We start from the raw sequence: 17,028 nt of genomic DNA, 5'->3' as shown, positions 1-17,028 counted from the left end.
GAAGAAGATGAAGAAGACGACAAAGAAGTCGATGAAGAAGACAATGAAGAAGATGACGAAGATGAAGATGAAGAAGATGGAGATGAAGAAGAAGAAGGAGGAGGAGGAGGAGGAGGTGGAGGAGGAGGAGGAGGAGGAGGAGGAGAACAAGAATGAGAACGAGGAGAGAAGGAGAAGGAGAAGGAGAAGGAGAAGGAGAAGGAGAAGGAGAAGGAGAAGGAGAAGGAGAAGGAGAAGGAGAAGGAGAAGGAGAAGGAGAAGGAGAAGGAGAAGGAGAAGGAGAAGGAGAAGGAGAAGGAGAAGGAGAAGGAGAAGGAGAAGGAGAAGGAGAAGGAGAAGGAGAAGGAGAAGGAGAAGGAGAAGAAGGAGAAAAGTCTTTGCTCTGCAGGTTGGGTTAATTCAAACAACTGCATTAAAACCAGCAGTGGCTCCATGCGTCTGCAGGCACAGCTCCAGCAAGAGGGCAATGCCTTCCTTTCGGAGCTCTTCCCTGCAGGTTTGCTCTCCCGCACAGAGATCTCACTCGATGATTTTTGTTAGCGAGGGTGTTAATTGCATTGCTGGAAATCAAAGCATCTGTCCCTACCATCGCAGCCATTGGTAGGTTTTCGCTTTTGCTGCCCCGTGGGGTCCTGCAAAGGCAGCGGAGAGGTTATTTAGTGCCAAACCTGGGCGTGGGTAGGAGAAAATGCACCCAGACGGTGCTGCAGTGGGAGAGAAGCGGCTGCAGGGCAAAGGGATGGAGAAATGGGAGGATTTAATGGCATGGTCTTCACCTTCCCTGGGTGTTTTGGTGTTTGTTTGTTTGTTAATGCTGGAGAAAAACAAATCCTATAAAATAAATCAGTAAATCCCGCTGTCTCCTGACCCAGCACCTTGCAAAGGGCAGCACCCAAAGCAACCGGGGTAGAGCCCAAGCCACTCGGCACATCGGTGGCGTAGAGGAGGGCATCCCACCCTCTGCTCTGCAGGATCCGCGCTTTAGGAAGAGAACCCCGCCGCGAGGTCTAAGAAGAGCGAAAGCAGGGCTTTCGCCTCCTGATGGGGCTTGGGCAGTGTTTCCCCCATCGGTCCCGCCGATCCCACCCAGCCCCGCAGCTTCCGGACGGGGCTGGCAGCGGTGGGAGACCAGATCCGTGGACGGAGATTAAGCAAGAAGCCTCCTTGCCAGAAAATCATCTGAAGCGGGTGGTTCCAGCTCGCAGCAGCTCGATCTACATTCTCCGATGGCTCGCTGGAAGCTGCGCGCAGCTCCATAAAGAGGCACGAGACGGGCAAGGCAGACGTTCCTGCTGGAGGACGATCGCTGGCGCAGTCAGGCCGCACCCGGGGCTCGTGGTGGTGACTCGGGGCTGTCCCCCAGGGGAGCACGAGGGGCAGCAGGTGACGGGGATGCAGCCCCGATGGCTCTGGAGGCGGCCCACGGGAGCGCACGGGGCTGGAGCAGCTTTGGGATGCCCGTGCCGGAGCATCCCCGCTCCAAACCTCTCTTGGTGGGGATGCCAAGTTTCTGGGGCATCCGAGGAAAAGAAAGAAAGGTTTCTGGGGCATCTGAGGAAGAAAAAGAGAGGTTCCTAGCGTGGCCAAGATGTTCTATGACAGCCGTGAGCACTGCAGAGGGTGCGGGCAGATCGGGGCAGGACTTATTGTGGCGGGACGTGTCTTGGGAGAATCAAGTCCTACAAAGGGTGAAGGGCACGAGGGGGAAGGAGGGGTGATTGTGGTGCAGCGTGAGACTTGAGGCTGCAATAGGGAAGCAGGGAAGAAGATAGGGGATGGCTGAGGTGGGAAGGGACCTCTGGGTCCGTCCGGTCCCATCCCGCTCCAGCGAAGGCTGTAGGCTCACCAGCCCCACGCACATGTTTTATTTTCCGCGTGGAGACCACAAGGGCAGTAACAAGGAGCAGCTCTGCGGGCTCTGCCCGGTAGAACCCGAGGACGAGTCTGCAAGGCTGGCCCTGGCTGTGTGTTTTTGCAGGGGGGGGGGGTTAGCAGTGGGCAAAGGGCCGCCCAGCTCAACCCCTTCGGCTGCGGGGTGGAGGTGAGACGATGCTCAGAGCGAGGTGGGAGCGCGGATGGCAATCCCGTCGTCGCCTGGGTCCTTCCCCAGGTGGGGATGCCAAGCGGGTGGGAGACTAAAGGCAGAACATTTTAGGAGAGGTTTTGGTAGGGCCAGGAGGGATGCAGCAGGAAGCCACCCTGAACTTTGTGGGCATCTCCTGCGAGAGCACGCGGACGCGTCTCACGTAGGAGCATCCCGGGGAGAGCCCTTGCTGTTTGTACAAGCCCCGTGACACCCGGGGCAAATAAACAGGCGGAAAACAGGAGGGGAACGCTCCCCTGGTGCTTTCAGGGCGAACACGTGCAGCAGCAAGGCATGAAACGCCGCAGAAGAAGCGAGGAAGAGACGGGAGCCGCAAGGGCACATCCTCACAGCAAGGGTTGGAGCGGCTTTAAAGCGCGAGGCCGATTTCCCCTCCGGTGCAGATGTTATCTGCGCGGATGGGCCCCATCTCGTACCAGCAGGCTCTCGAAACAGGAGCCCAGACACCACTGGGACCCCCCGGGCTGCTCGGGGGCAGCATCACCCCCCGCTTCAGCCCCCCAGCTCCGGCCCGAGCCCCTGCCCATGGGCGCATCCCCGTGGGCACCCCCTGCTCGGCTCGGAAGAGGACCTGGAGCGGGTGCTGAAGCTGTATTTCTTGCCTTTGACTCAAGCATCTGCCAAAACGTGCAAATCCGGCTGCTGGGGAGCCGATTCGGGCAAAGGCAGCTCCAAACGCTGCCTGCAGAAACCGCGGGGACACGAAGGAAGCGGTGCTTCCTCGCGCTGTCCTAAAACACGGTGGAAAAAAAAAAAAAGGCATAAAAGCTGCTGGGCGGGCACCGTTCTGTTTGGATTTTGCACAGACTTTTGATAAAATCTCCCATCAGAGCCCATTAAAGCGCCTTATCGGAGGTTAATGGGGCAAAGTCCCCGCTTGGCGACGGAAAACAAAGACGTAACGAACATCTGCTCCTCGGGGCAAGGAGGGGGAAGCACTGAGGCACAGAAGAGGCCGCTGCTGGCATCATTACTAATTAATGCCGTCCGCGTATTAATGAGAGGCAGGAAGAAGACAGCGAGGCAAGGGAGGCTGAGAACAGCCCAAACTTAGGTCGCTTCATCAAAGCAGGGACCTCGGCAGGGCGCTGCGTTGTGAAATGGGTTCTGCAAGGCGAGAAATGAAGTTGTAGCAACAAGGTCAAAGCTCCTGCACCAAGAAAACTCTGCGTTTCCCTCTCAGAGCAGGAGAATGCTTAACGTACGAGGCCGTAACTCTGCCGATGTTAAGTAAATGCATGTGTTTAAGCATAGGACCGGCCCTACATGTCCGTGGAAGGAGTTGTCTCCACGCATTGAGCTCAATATTCAGCACGATCAGGGCTGAATCAGCTGGTCGGATTTTACCAGCAACGGGTATCCCGAAATTGAAACGAATTTTCCCAGCAGTGGGAATTCTGAAATGGAAATAAATAAATAAAGTCACTTTTAGTTGCCGTTCCTTATCCTGGCTTTAATCAGCTCTGCGTCATCACGCTCTCGTGACGCCGCAGCTTCTCACTTAGAAACCTTGCCACGGGAAGGTTGTAGGTATTAAAAACAAAAAAAAAAAACACTTCTGCTGACGTTTAAACAGAAAGGGGAGATTACAAGCGCTGAATCCGGCAAGCTCGAAAGTAGCAGAACCAAACCTGCCGCCTGCATCACCAGGCCCATCACTCGGATTTACCTTTGGCCACAGAAATTTGAGCTGCTCCAGCCCCGGCCGCACCTGTAAAGGTGAAGGCCGCCCACTGCGTGCTCCTGGTGCAGGAGCAGCTTTGGTGTGACAGCGCCGTCAGGCAGCCCCCCGGGGCATGCACAGAGGGCTCTTTATCTTTTTTTTTTTTTTTTTTTCCTGTTTTTTTCCACTTCCGAAGGTGTGCGGAGCAGACCGTTTTCATGGCGCTGGACCAAACCGCTCCAGATCGGGGGATTTCTGCAGAACTGCAGGCCAGACAGCAACAAAGCCTTTAAAAGAGGAAAAAAGACATTCGATCATCTTTGTTTATTTATTTGTTAAGTCCTAGAACACCGTTATTTAACCGTAGGAAAATGCTACATGGATAATTTCACCATGCAATCTCACTGATGCGTGCAACGTCAGGCAGGAGGCCGCCATTCGCATCCCTGCCGTGCACCGTCCCCCGTTTCAGCACCTTGTCCCCTTTGCGCCATGCCCCATTTTCCCTCTCCTCACCCCAAAACCCAGCCATTCCCAAACAGAACGTGGGGCGTGGGGTGGTGTCACCGGACCTCTCCACCTTGGTGTGAATTTTGGTGTATTCAGGTTTTCTTTTGCTCATGCTGCCACCTGGAATCTCAGTATTATTATTATTTTTTCCCTGCTCTGTTAAAGAAATATCTGTCTGACCCTTGTGAGAAAAAGGGGAATGTGATTTACTTCCTCCGTCCCCTACAGAGAAATCGGAAGAGAAAAAATCCTGTAAGTCAGGGCTTAAAAAATCTGCAGCATTCCTTGTTTTATCTTGGTTTTCTGTATGTTTTGTGTCTTATTTATTTGCTTATTGTTTTTTCCTTTAAAAGAGATGGAGTGATAGAGGCAATGGGGAAAAGCTCAAGGAACTTTAGGTTGGAGCACCCGATTACGGCCCCTCAAGGCACTGAGGGGTGACTTCTCAGACCAAAATCATCCGCCACGGGGCACACAAACGACACGTGGAAGCAGTGCCCGGCACTTCAGCTCGGATGGGTGGCTGTCGGAAAAGATCCTGAGATCCTCTGGTGGCCTCCACCCCGCTCTGTGGCCTCCAGGGAGGAAGGCAGGGAGGAAGAGGAGCCCAGCCTCCAGCTCAGGTCCCGGGGCATCGCCAGCTGCCCAGCGCCTGGAGCTGGAGAACTTGTGTGTGTGGAGCTTGGCATCACCAAATTAAGGTCGGAGAAGACCTCCGAGATCGTCCGGAAGGAGAAATCGGTGATGTTACACAAGTATTGGTGGCCTCCAAAAGGTGCTCGGTGCCTCCACTCTTCTGGTCCTCAGCTCTGCAGTCCAGGGGCGCTGCGTTTGCTTGGAGATAAAAAAAAAAAAGAGTAATTAAAAGCCAGGCGAGAAAAGCAGTGTTTTCATTTCCTCCTCTGTTTAGTTTGAAGCCGGACTTTTTCAAAGAGAGTTGCACAAAAGGCCGCCTGCGAATTAAACCATCTTTGAATTAACGGACAATTCCTTAATTAGGTGCTTACCTGCAAACTGCAAGAAACAAGCTATTTTTTTTTCAAAAAAAAGTATTCTGCAGTGTAACTGCGGGCCCTACGCTACCTGTATCTCCCTTACCTCAGCAGAAAACTCGCCTGGCATGTGAAGCAAGACAAATTTTGGGGGGAAATCATGCAAGAGATCCAAATTTTGAGGGAAAATCACGCCAGAGAGGCAAGTTTTGAGGGAAAATCATGCCACAGAGCCCAACTTTGAGGGAAAATCGTGCAAAAGAGGCAAATTTTGAGGGAAAATCATGAAGACGAGGCAATTTTTGAGGGAAAATCATGCCAGAGAGCCAAATTTTGAGGGAAAATCATGCTAGAGAGCCAAATTTTGAGGAAAAATCATGAAAAAGAGCCAAATTTTGAGGGAGAATCGTGCTAGAGAGCCAAATTTTGAGGGAAAATCATGCCAGAGAGCCCAATTTGAGGGGGAAATCATGCAAGAGAGCTTAATTTTCAGGAAAAATCATGCAAGAAGGCCCAATTTTGAGGGAGAATCATGCAAAAGAGGCAAATTTTGAGGAAAAATCATGCAAGAGAGCCCAATTTTGAAGGAGAATTATTCCAGGGAGCCAAATTTTGAGGGAAAACCATGAAAAAGAGGCAGATTTTGAGGGAAAATCATACAAGAGAGACAAATTTTGAGGGGAAATCATGAAAAAGAGGCATTTTTTGAGGGAAAATCATGCAAGAGAGGCAAATTTTGATGGAAAATCATGCCAGAGAGGCAATTTTTGAGGGAAAATCATGCAGGAGAACCCGATTTTGAGGGAAAATCATGCAAGAGAGCCCAATTTTGAGGGAAAATCACTGGAATTCCGCATTTCACTGATCGAGAAAAGGGGTCTTGGGGGGCGAGGGGACCCCTTCGAGGCGCAGCAGCGCTGCACACGGGGGCGCGCAGGCCGTGCCCGCCGCACCGCGGTGCTCTGCTTGCGAACAGCCGCGGGCCGCATCGCCGCGCGGCCGCCGTTGCCACCCGGCCCCGGGGCGCGGTTGCACCGCGGGGCGCGCGCGCGCGCGGGAACGCGGGAACGGGGTGCGCGCGCGGTGCGGTGAGGGGCGGGGGGGGGGGGGAGCGCGCGGCGCGCGCGCCGCGTGGGCGGGGCGACGGGGCGGGGAGGGGAGGGAGGGGAGGGAGGTGGGGGGGGAATTTAACCCCTTCGCTGCCGGCGGGCGGCGGAGCGCGGCGGCGGTTTCTTTTCTGTTCAGGCGGCGCCGAGGGAGCCCCGCCGCGCCCGGTGCATTGTGGGACTGGGCCGGGAGCCCCGTTCGCGGGAGGAGGCGGAGGGCGAGGAGGCGAAGCCGGTGAGAGGGAGACCTGAGGAGGGAAGGGGGAAGGAGGGGGGGGGGGTTTAAAGGGGAATTCGCCTCACGCTGAAATCGAGGCGGGGGGGGGGTGGGGGTGGTGGTGCGGGGGGGGGACGCGCGGGGCGCTGCGCTCCGGCTCCGGGCCCCGCCGGCCTCCTTCCCCCCCCCCCTCACAGGCAAGGCCTCGGGGAGGAAGGGCAGGGAGAAGGGCGGCTGTGGGGAGGAGGAGGAGGAGGTTGGGGGGGGGTTGGGGGGGGGGGAGTGAGGAGGGCGAGCGCCGCGCCGCTTTAAAAATAAATAAATAAAATAAAAAGGAAAACCCGCCCCGCGCCGCCGGCCGCCGCCGCCGCGCCGGCAGCGAAAGGGTTAAACCGTCGGTTTCTCCCCCTCCCCCCCCCCCCGCCGACATTTTGTTTCCTGAGGGGGGGGGGTGGCGGCGCGCGCCCGATGGCGGCGGCCGTGAGGGAGGCGGGAGCGCGCCTGAGGCGCTGAGGGGAAATGGGGGGGGGGGCGGCTTACCTGCACCGCGCCTCCGCTTCTTCCTCATCTTCCTCCTCCTCACCTTCATCATCATCTTCCTCATCGTCCTCCTCCTCCTCCTCCTCCTCCCTCACACGCGGCTCCGTGCCCGCTCTGTGGTGGCGGAGGGGGGCGCCCCCCCCCCTGCCGGGCGGCTGCTGCTCTTCCTCCTCATCCTCATCTTCCTCCTCCTCCTCCTTCTCCTCATCTTCCTCAGCCTCCTCCTCCTCCTCTTCCTCCCCTCAGAGGCCGAAAGCACCAGCCGGCCGCTAAAGGTGTCCCAGAGCCGCCGTTTGTAGACCACCACCCCCCCCCCAGCACTCAGCTCTTTAGCGAGGCAAGGGTGAAACTTGATTATTATTATTTATTATTTTATTATTTTTTTTACTATTTATCATGTCTTAAAGCAAGGAGCTTTACAGGAGGGTCAGGAGGTGTTCCCTGCCGCCAGGACTCGCTGCCACGGCAGGCTGCGGGGCGCTGCTGCGCGCTCTGCTCAAACCTTCATTAAATTAAATATATATAAAAAAAAAAAAAAGCGACTGTCTTCTCTCCGTGGGTGTTTTCCATTAAATAAAGGCGTCCCGGTTCCTTTCGGTGTTCCTTCTCGAAGCGGGGAGCTTGGCTGGCTGCGTCTTGTAGAAAGTCGCTGTGGCCTCGAGCCCTTCCCTTCGCTGTGTAGGTAGGCAGGGGGTGCTAGGAACAGTGCAATTATTGCTTAGACGAAGGAAAAAGTTCCCCTTTTGGGGCGAGCTGCTGCTCGTACGCTTCTGGAATTAATTTGGACCAAGTGCTAAAACAAAAAAAACACCCTCCTCGAAAAGCTTTTGTCTCCCCTTCCCGTTGACAGGTTCCTTCCCAGCCAGTATCTTTTCTCCCTTTCTTTTCTTGGTTTTTTTTTTTTTTGGATGGCGAGTGCTTTAGTGGCTCACGTTGGAAGGCGACAGCTCCGGACCGGGTTCATTGCTCATCCAAGACACGTTCGTGTAGCTAGAGGTTGGATCACTGCCCGCGCCTGGGCTTTGGGAGATTTGTTTTAAATAAGCGACACGCCTCCCCGAGAAGGAGAGAAAGCGCTGGACAGGGGAGCCGGGCTCCCTATCACAACTTCCCAGGGAGCTTACAGCTCCAATTATAACAAAATATATCCAGCAAATTAGCAGACTGAAAGGTTCGTGCAACTGACATAACCGCTAACAAGTGGCGGACAGGGCGGATCAGTTGCACAGCTTATGGGTTTACTTCTTCCTTATATGTTGTGCTGTTCAACTTACTCGACACCAGCCATTTACCGTCTTTTTCTTTCTTTCTAACTTTCCAGCTTAACCTCCTGTCAGGTTTTGTCATGCTGCACTCTGTTTGTCATTTTCTCGTGAGGCAGGACCCTTGCTTTCTAAGAAACCGCCGCGTACGGGTCATTTTTAGTAACTCCTGAAAGCTTTTTTTCTCCGAGGAAGACAAACTGCATTGTATCCCGGCCGTTCCTGTTTAGAAGGCAGTGTTTGAGTTAGGCCCCTTATTAGTTTTGGAGTGTGCTGTATGTGAGTCAGAGTGGAAAAACGTTCTAAAATTAGACGTGCATTGTTAAGAATTTTATTAAATGAGTTACATCAGTGTCTTTTTACGTTGCCACTCTAACGGCCGATTCTCTGGGTACTCTCGGTCTAGTTGCCTGACTAAAAAAGGGGCTCGAGAGGCAAGAAACTTTTAGGCATTTTTAGGCCCGTGAACGCACGGAAAGGTAAACCGGCGTGTTTGTGGGTAAACTGCTCTGATTAAAGGCAGCCTCTTTGTTCTTCTGTTACCTGTGCGAACGCAACACCGGCGTTGTGTTTTCCCCCAGGGACAGCAGGTGTATTCTGCAGTTTCAGCTTCTTACATCAGACCCGAAGCTGAGCCATTATACGAAAAAGTGTCCCGCTCGTGAGATTCGTACGTTAACGGATCCAAGCGCGATCCTGCGCCGCGCTGAGTACAACCAGATGTCTCTGCTGAGCGCCTCGCAGGATCAGGGCCCGGGCTTCCTTTTGGAAATTGACCTCGGCGCTCTGGGAACTGTTACATTTCTTTCATTACTTCTGGGTTAAATGAGGTTGGTAAGCGTGTTAGATTCTTTATTTTTAATGAGAAACACAGCGTAACCGGAGGAGAGATTTATTCTCTGATGCTTCTGAACGGCGGAAGGTAGGAAGAGGAGCGGGGACAGGTGGGCTACACGGGGCGCTTTTCTCTTTTTAGCTTTGTGCAGAGCCTGGCGTCTCGTAGCTGCTAGGATTTTCTAATCTTGCCCATTTTTCCAGTCAGACCGCTCGGCAGAGAAACCCTGATACCGTTGCTCTGGGGTGGGAAAGGCCAGCGGTGCGTGCGAGGGAACCATGTCTGTTCGGGAGTCGTTTAACCCAGAGAGTTACGAGCTGGACAAGAGCTTCCGACTGACCCGCTTCACCGAACTGAAAGGTACAGGCTGCAAAGTGCCTCAGGATGTGTTACAGAAACTGCTCGAATCTCTCCAAGAAAACCATTTTCAGGAAGATGAACAGTTCCTGGGGGCAGTGATGCCCAGGCTGGGTAAGTAGTTGCTCCCCTAGACACGCGTGGTCCTTCTGCTCTGTCCGTGTGGCGACTCCAGCTCGTCTGCTGTTTGTTTAACCCCTTTGGAGATGTTATGTGGTGCGTAATGCATGCGTATCACCCAGAAGCTGGAAGAATTAATCTGGCTGGCATCTGGGATGCGAGAATAATTACTTAAGGTCCTGCAGTGCACTCAGCTGTGAAGATAAAATGGTCAGGAATGGCCTTAATTAGCAATAGCCACGTGCGTAGGAATTGCAGTCTCCCCCTTCACCCTCTTCCCCGTAGATGCTTTGCAAACTGAAGGAGTATCAGTTAATTTCTGGAATGTTAAATTAATGCTCCGGCTTTTAAAATCTATGCAATGAATAGTCCTTAGTGGACTTAGAGGTGAAGTTCCCCTCTCCCTCCCTTTCCCCTCATTCCCGGGGCAGAGAAAGTGAGTGAGGGAAAACTTTCTCACTGCAGCAGAGGCTGGGAGTGGATTGTTTCGCAGCTTTCATTTTTTTTTCCCCTTTCGGTCCTTTCGTTGTACCCCACTCCAACCTTTTTGCTCACCTGTCGAAGCTGCCTGGGAAAGGCTCTTTCCAAGACCTCTGTGTTTCTTGCCAGCTTCGCTTTCTCTTTGGTGTTTGCACAATGATCCAAGCCATAAGGGAAAACAACCTGCACAAGCCACCTTCGTGGGGAACAGGGCGAACGTAGGTGTTTTGATACCAGCTCCTGTACCTAACATTGATATAGTTATATGAATATAGATATGCGTTTAATGACACTTTTAATTCTGTTTGCCTGTTTACTCAGCCCTGCGTATTCAAGCTCTGCTTTGCGGTGCAGTATGGATTTTTCCCTCAGCTTAGGAATATCAATGTAGTATTTATCCTGAAATTATCAATTTGGCGTCTGATAGCCTTACTAAAAATTATTTTAACGTGGCTAATTATCTGTTAGCAGACTAACAGGTTGCAACCCGTTATTCCAGCGGAGGTTGAATTCAGTGAGAGATTAGTAAGGAGCCCGTGTTCTGGCTTAGACAATAGCAATCTTATTGTGTGTGGAGCTGGGGTGGCACGATAATTTCATATTCCCTAACGAGGGACACTTTGAGCTTCTTTTGTACCCAAATTGCTATTTACGTGTCGTTGTTTTTTTTCTTAATTAAATGCGCTATTCACAGCAACGTTTCAATTTGGCAAATTTCTAAAATCAGTAACAGTTTGGTTTAGGTTTAATTTTCTAGCTATTTTTTTCCTCTTATAAACTTAGAGGCTCTAAACCGTAGCGGGAACTGCTAATAGATGTTTCTTCTCCAGCTGTACGATGAGGTAAAAAGCAGCGTAATGCCGTCAGTACGTAGGCGCGTTGTGATGTAGCAGGAAACGTGTTAGTGGTAGGAGGTGGAGAAAGCAGATCTCTTTATAGAGATGCTTTTACGGTGAGTATCCCTTTAACGAATTTGTCTTCAGGTAAATTAGGTATTAATTACCTCTGACGCCTTGTGCTTAGAAGGGCTAGCCTGGAAGCTTTACAGGCTTCGCGTACGCACAGTGCCTCTGAGATGCAGTCAGAAGGGAAATTCCCGCTAACGGGCTCAGCTTCCCTCAGCGTGAGTTTTACACGTGGTGGTACCCAGAGCAATGTTGGAAACTACAAGCTTGGTACTGATTCTCTGAGCTGTTCCATGTTTTCGGATTCTGATTGGGTTTCTCTTCATTAATCAGCCTCCTTTGTTTGTGTTTTTGTTTGTGTGGAACGCGAACGTGGCCTCAGAAAGGCCCTGGTGCCCGGCTCTGTAGCAGCCCTTTGGCTGCAATGTCAAAAACCTCCCAAGCGGAGTCAGCCCTGCAACGTTATGACACGGAGGGGTGAGCTGAGGGCAAAATAGCTTCTGTATCTCCTCTGTAACTGCTCACCTGCGCTTCTCCGGAGATGTTAAGTGTCGGACATAGCGGCTTGGTAGCTTCTGCAGAGGATGAGCAACCCTAAATGACTGCTTATTAGTATCCCTTCTCTTCTGAGGCAAGATCTTGTGCTTCTGCAGCTGTGCAGCTGCCTGCGTGGCTGCTGCCTGGCAGGCCTTCAGCTCCGTGCCCTCAGCGGGGGCTTGGATGGCAGCAGCTCGCTCAGTTCCTGCACAGGGCGCTGCCAAATGCTGCCTTGATAGCTCTTGGTAGGTAGCATGTTTCATTAACACCCGGGGGAAGTTACTGCCTGCCTTCTGCTCCCCGCAGACCGGTTGTTTGAAGGGTCTCTCCTCGCCAGGTGCACAAAGAAAAGCCAGGCAGCTCGCTGTCAGCCCAGGGAGGAGGTAAGCTACCTGCCGCTGCCACCAGGCAGGAGCTTATCGACGGGGGGGGGGACGCACGGGGCAGCTGCCGTGGTTCGATTTGCCACCCGCTGCTTTTTTGTGCAGGCTCTCGCATCCCGGCGAGCGCCTAGAGGTTTCTACCATTGCTTATTCTGTTTGAAATCTCCCCCGTCAGGGAAGGCTCCGCTTGGTGTGGTATTGTGGTTTTCTCAAAGGAGTTTCCCTGCCTGGCAGATCGCCTTGCCGCCTTTCGGTCTCTCAGAAGTAAGACGAGGTGAACGCAGAAGCTCCAAGTGGCTGAATCATCCTTCGCCGAGGGCCGAGGCTGTGACTTAGGGTGGTTTTCTTTTCTCCCTCCAGAAGTGAGGAAATGCCCTTTATGTGAAGCTGTGCCCTTTGAAAACTGTCATTATGCTTCTGTCGAGATGGGAGTAACAGGAAAACCTATTAGCTTTTGACAACGTCAGTTTACGTAGTTCCTTTTAACTTTAAATGCACGTAAATACAAGCACAGATGTTAAAAGCAGCGTGCTTTTATCGTACTGCAACAAACCGTGGCAAGTTTCCTTCTCACTTTCAGCCATTTACATCTCTGCTCTGTTCCAGTCAGGAGTTTTCATTCTTTTCCCAGTTTTCCTCTCCTTTTTACTACGTGCTTTCTCCAGGGAAGGGATTTGCCGCCTCTGTTCGGGCAGCATCGAGAGCTGTATTTCACAGGCGCGTTTTGTAAGGTCTCTCGTTTGGAGCAACAGACAGCTGAGGACAGAGTTGCCTCACTGACGGATTTCTCTCTTTGCAGGAATTGGGATGGACACTTGCGTTATTCCATTAAGGCACGGAGGTTTGTCGTTGGTTCAGACAACGGATTATATTTATCCTATTGTGGATGACCCTTATATGATGGTAAGTTGGCTGAACGGAATTGTTAGATATATATATATTACCGATCTGATCTGTGCTTCTTGCTTATCTGACGGCAGTTTGGACCATTTCTTCTAGACGTGCAGTGTTAATTGCTTGATGAACTGCGCTCAGAGCCTTTCCTACCTGGCAGCGAGAAGGGAAAGGCCTTGTTTCATCCCGCAGTCCTTTCCGTGTCAGCCAGGAATGCTGCAGCGCTGTGGCTGGAGGCGAAAGCTGGGCGATCTGCCACCTTGAATTCAAATTTCCCTCCACCTGTTCCGTGAGATTTGGCTTGAAAAGCCTTAAAAGGGGAAAAAAGAGCTGTCTACGGAGCAGCAGACAGAAACCTCTGCTTACGAGGAGCACTACACTGTAGTTGGCCTTTTTATTTTCCTTGGGGTTCTGAAATGACCGGGTAACTTGTTACTGCTGGAAAAGCCTCAGTGTCCGGAGGTGGTAACAGCATCTGGCAACGTCAGGGCGCTTTGTGAACGTCACGTTTCCCATCCTGCTATCCAGTCGCAGAAGGACAAGTTGAAACGGCTTGTCAGAAGTCGCGTGCTCTTTGTCTTTGGTTCTTTCTGCGTTCACCTTTCGTTTAGTTCATTGCAACAGACCCCTCTGTGGTGTTGTGTGATGGCGATCAGTATTGGCTTGAACAGAAGGCGGTGGGGAAACAAATGCATGTTTAAAAAAAAGGTCTCAGTGAAGCTGTAAGGATCTCCACAGCAAGCTTTCTTTAAACGACAGTTAAGAAATGCTAGACTTCGAGTTTCCTGCGATTTCAGTGTGGCTCCTTCGCGTTAAAGCAGGCTTTTGCTGCTGTTTATGTGATCGCTTCTTGTTTTGGTATTTGTTCTGTGAGACCTGTTGGGTAGGTTTGGGACGTGCGGTTTGCGATTGGGACAGCTTTTTCAGCACGCTTGACCAGGTGTTGCCTGTGCATATAAGCAAGCAGAGCTCCTTGGATTTCCGCTCCAGCAGAGCGCTGCTCCTGCTGACTGAGCAGCCAAGATCTCTGACTGGTTTCTAGAGTTTAAAGTTGCTGAGCTCTCCTGAGAAATTTGGTTCAAATTTCAAGCTGGGAACTGCCAGGGACCAGAGGAGAAAAAAAAAAAAAATCTGTCTTGTCGGAGAGTAGTTTTCAACGTCACCAGCTGAGAAACTTTCTTTTCTCACCTTGTATCCAAAACTTGTAAGGGATGGCATAAGGAGGCGGCGGTGGTGGTGGGGATTGTTTTGTTTGGGGATCCAAAGGGACCGAGATGCCGCAGCGGCGAGAGATGAGTCTGCGTGCAGATGAGCTTTAGGCCTGTGTGGTAGGAGAGGAATGTAAATTTGGCCGTCGTCCGCCTTCTGTGGTTGCGTCTCAGTTAAAGCCTCTGCTGCGATCCCCACGCACCAGCAGCTGTAACTTTGGCGTTTCCGAGCTATCGGGTTCCTCGCTGTCATTCTTACCAACGTCCGTGTCAGCGTGATGGCTTGCCACCTCCGATCCGTTTGCAGGTGGGTGTTTCTTCTGGAAAGCTGGCTGAGGACAGGGGTTATGTGATAAGCCTTGCTGGCTGACCCTCTGCTCGGACCTCTCTCACCGGGGGACTGGAGTACCCGGGGGGAACAGGGGTTGCTGTTTCCTTTTGCGGACCAACATCAGCTGCAGGAGAGGCAAATACAGCCTGCTAGGGCTTTTGTGGACAGTGTCTCGGAGTCTCTTCCTCTCTCTGTTCACGCTACCTACCCGCAGCTCCTCATCTCATCTCTCTTCCTAGCTGGGGGCAGGGAAAGGAAGGAAGGAGAGACGAAGGTGCAAATGGGCTCCAAGCTGGGAGCAGCGACAGAAGGGATTAGAAGGCTGAGGGAGGTAAAAATGCGCGTGGACCCAGCCGAATTTCTGAGTTTTGCTTTGGAAAACGGACAGTGACAAAGTTTTTAAACTTCGTAACCGAAATACTTTGTTCTAAAACAAGCAGAAAAACGAACAAACAAAAAATCCCCCTTCCTTCTCCCCGTGCCCCTTCTTTTCAGCCCTGTTCTTGAAAACACCTGATCCACGTTGGCTGAAGCCTCCCAGGAGGTGTGCCTGTAAAGTTTACGTCCAGCGTAGGACTTCTCGCTTTAGATGGTTCGAGGTTGGAAAGGTTACAAGTAATTGAAAATGGGTTTCCGGTTAAGTACCAAGCCACCGGTGGTAGGACTTGTACTGGCCACCCCTCTGGGATGGTGTGGAGGTGTCTTTTTGGGCACAGCAGCAGGAAATTGGCTGCTTAAAGGGTGGGCTCCGTTCCCCTCTCTCTTACCAAGGACCTGTTCTGAAAGAGTTCTGCTTTTGCCCTCGTAAATACCTTAGTATTGTGAGTAGATTGCTGTGTTCCAGCGATCCGTGTGGTTAGGAGACGTGTGGGACAGAGCTCGGCTGACCTGCCCGTGAATCCTGTCCTGTTTATCAGTGTTTGCAAGCCACGTATCGTTCCCTCTGCTTCTTCTGACTTGAGGCTTGCCCTCCCCGGGTTTGTTTCCAGAAAGGTTTTGCCAACTGGCAAAAGCAGTGTTAGGCTGACCTCTGACTGCTAGAATACAGAGCTGTTGTCAGTGTGGTTTTAAAAACTTATCTGTCATGCCTAAGAGGGCATAAACCAGCAGTTTGCTTGGTAAATACTGAAGATAGTGGAGAACAGTTTGATAGTCCCCTTCCAGAAAAGGAAAACGACAGGCTTTAGTGTTCTTAAGCATCCAGGAGTTTAACAGTGACTATCTATCAAACCACGCGGTCCGCAGCTCATTCTCCTCTTAGTAGTGTAATTTAAAACATATTCTGCTTTCCAAATGCACAAGGGATTCCCCTGATGCCACTGGAAGCTCTTTAATTTATGAAAAACTGGATCATGCTTAATTGTGGTTTGGAGGTTTTATTTCAGGTCATCAGAAAGTGAAGCAACTGCCCGAAAATACTCGTTCTTCAATAACAAACCCAAAACCCTGGACGTGTGACTAAACTGTAAGGTTTTGGGGATGGCAGAAATGTAGACGTGTTTAAATGTTCTCTCCCCCGCCTGTCTTCCAGCTAAAGCATATTTCTGTGTTCCAAGTCGTGTTGAATAGGCATGTTTTTACTGCAGTGGCATTGCCTCTGAATTTGACGAAAAACATAGATTTAAGATCATCAAACCAGATGCTGATTGCAGTTTTGCAGCTGTAAACCTAAATCTTTTAATAATATGTGTGGAGTCTTCCAGATTAACACACCAGAATGTTAGAAAGTATTTTAAAATTATTTTGCCCTCCCTTGGGACACACCCCGTGTCAGAAGGTTCCGCATCTTCCTCAGGAAGCTTGATGTCTCGTTTCTACCGGGTTCATAACCCAAACCCACCTGACTTGCTGGCTAATTGAGATCCATTCATTTAGCAAAATGAGAGTAGTTAAGCTCACGAGACCCCAGTGAACCCTTCTCAGTCCTTTCAGCTTCACGACTCCTCAGTCTTCTGTCAAATACCCCTCTGCGTCTCTTGGAGAGGGTTTTATCGGTGATGTTTGTATGCACAAAAGTTCCTAAAAGCGTACGCGCTGTAGGAAAACTCCTGTTGCTTGAACAGTGACGGAGCAGGCACGCGTCCCACGCCACACAGGTGGCGTGGATCAGGCAGGCACCTTGCCTCAGCAGCCGTGCGTGCTTCCGAGCCGTGACAAAGCCAGCATCTGGGAGACCTGAGCTCTTCAATCCCCAGCATGTGCTCTCTTCTGCAGGCGGCTTCTTACTGAAATCCTAGCACAAGAGCCACCCGGGCGTGCCTGTGTGCTGCTAGCACAGCTGTGTCCCCTGGAAAGAAGAGTACTGTCCCGAAAACTTGAGAGTAAACGTGGCCTCTGGGGTGGTGCAGAGGAGCTTTCTCATCCAGGTCCCTGTCTCCTATATACTCCAGTTCAGAAGAGACTACAGCTTTAGATTTTGGGATCAGCTTCCTAGCAGGTGTAAATTGACACACCGTAGCCTTCATCATCAGCGTACAGAATTCTGTGCTGGACTAGAGGTAATAGGAGCATATCAGTCTAAGTGAGCTGAGCTCGTTATCAAAGCTGGATTTTTCTCTAGTGTAATGTCAGCCTCTAAAATAAG

General features: G+C 51.7%; 1 protein-coding gene and 1 long non-coding RNA gene across 3 annotated transcripts in view; one reads left to right on the top strand and one right to left on the bottom strand.

The window, feature by feature from the left end:
• Window positions 1-122: 122 nt before the first annotated feature.
• Window positions 123-9,426, bottom strand: LOC310892217. The gene is made up of 3 exons (XR_014577949.1): window positions 7,133-9,426; window positions 4,284-5,111; window positions 123-4,054 (listed from the first exon to the last, which is right to left on the bottom strand). It is a non-coding gene; the product is annotated as an uncharacterized lncRNA (long non-coding RNA).
• SEPHS1 (selenophosphate synthetase 1) overlaps window positions 6,362-17,028 on the top strand; it is a 24,950-nt gene continuing 14,283 nt past the window's right edge. The window contains exons 1-3 of one of the 2 annotated variants that reach the window (XM_083819654.1): window positions 6,362-6,610; window positions 9,437-9,700; window positions 12,811-12,914. In XM_083819654.1, the coding sequence (XP_083675780.1) occupies window positions 9,508-9,700; window positions 12,811-12,914 (297 nt within the window). In that variant the 5' untranslated portion in view covers window positions 6,362-6,610; window positions 9,437-9,507. Of the gene's footprint in view, window positions 6,611-9,432; window positions 9,701-12,810; window positions 12,915-17,028 lie in introns of both variants that reach the window. The other variant, XM_083819653.1, reaches the window with a different exon arrangement.

The sequence above is a fragment of the Anser anser genome (genome assembly GCF_964211835.1).
Source record: "Anser anser genome assembly, chromosome: 1".
Taxonomy (NCBI): domain Eukaryota; kingdom Metazoa; phylum Chordata; class Aves; order Anseriformes; family Anatidae; genus Anser; species Anser anser.
The sequence above is the reverse complement of the archived record's forward strand: the minus strand, read 5'-3'. Positions and strand labels throughout refer to the sequence as shown.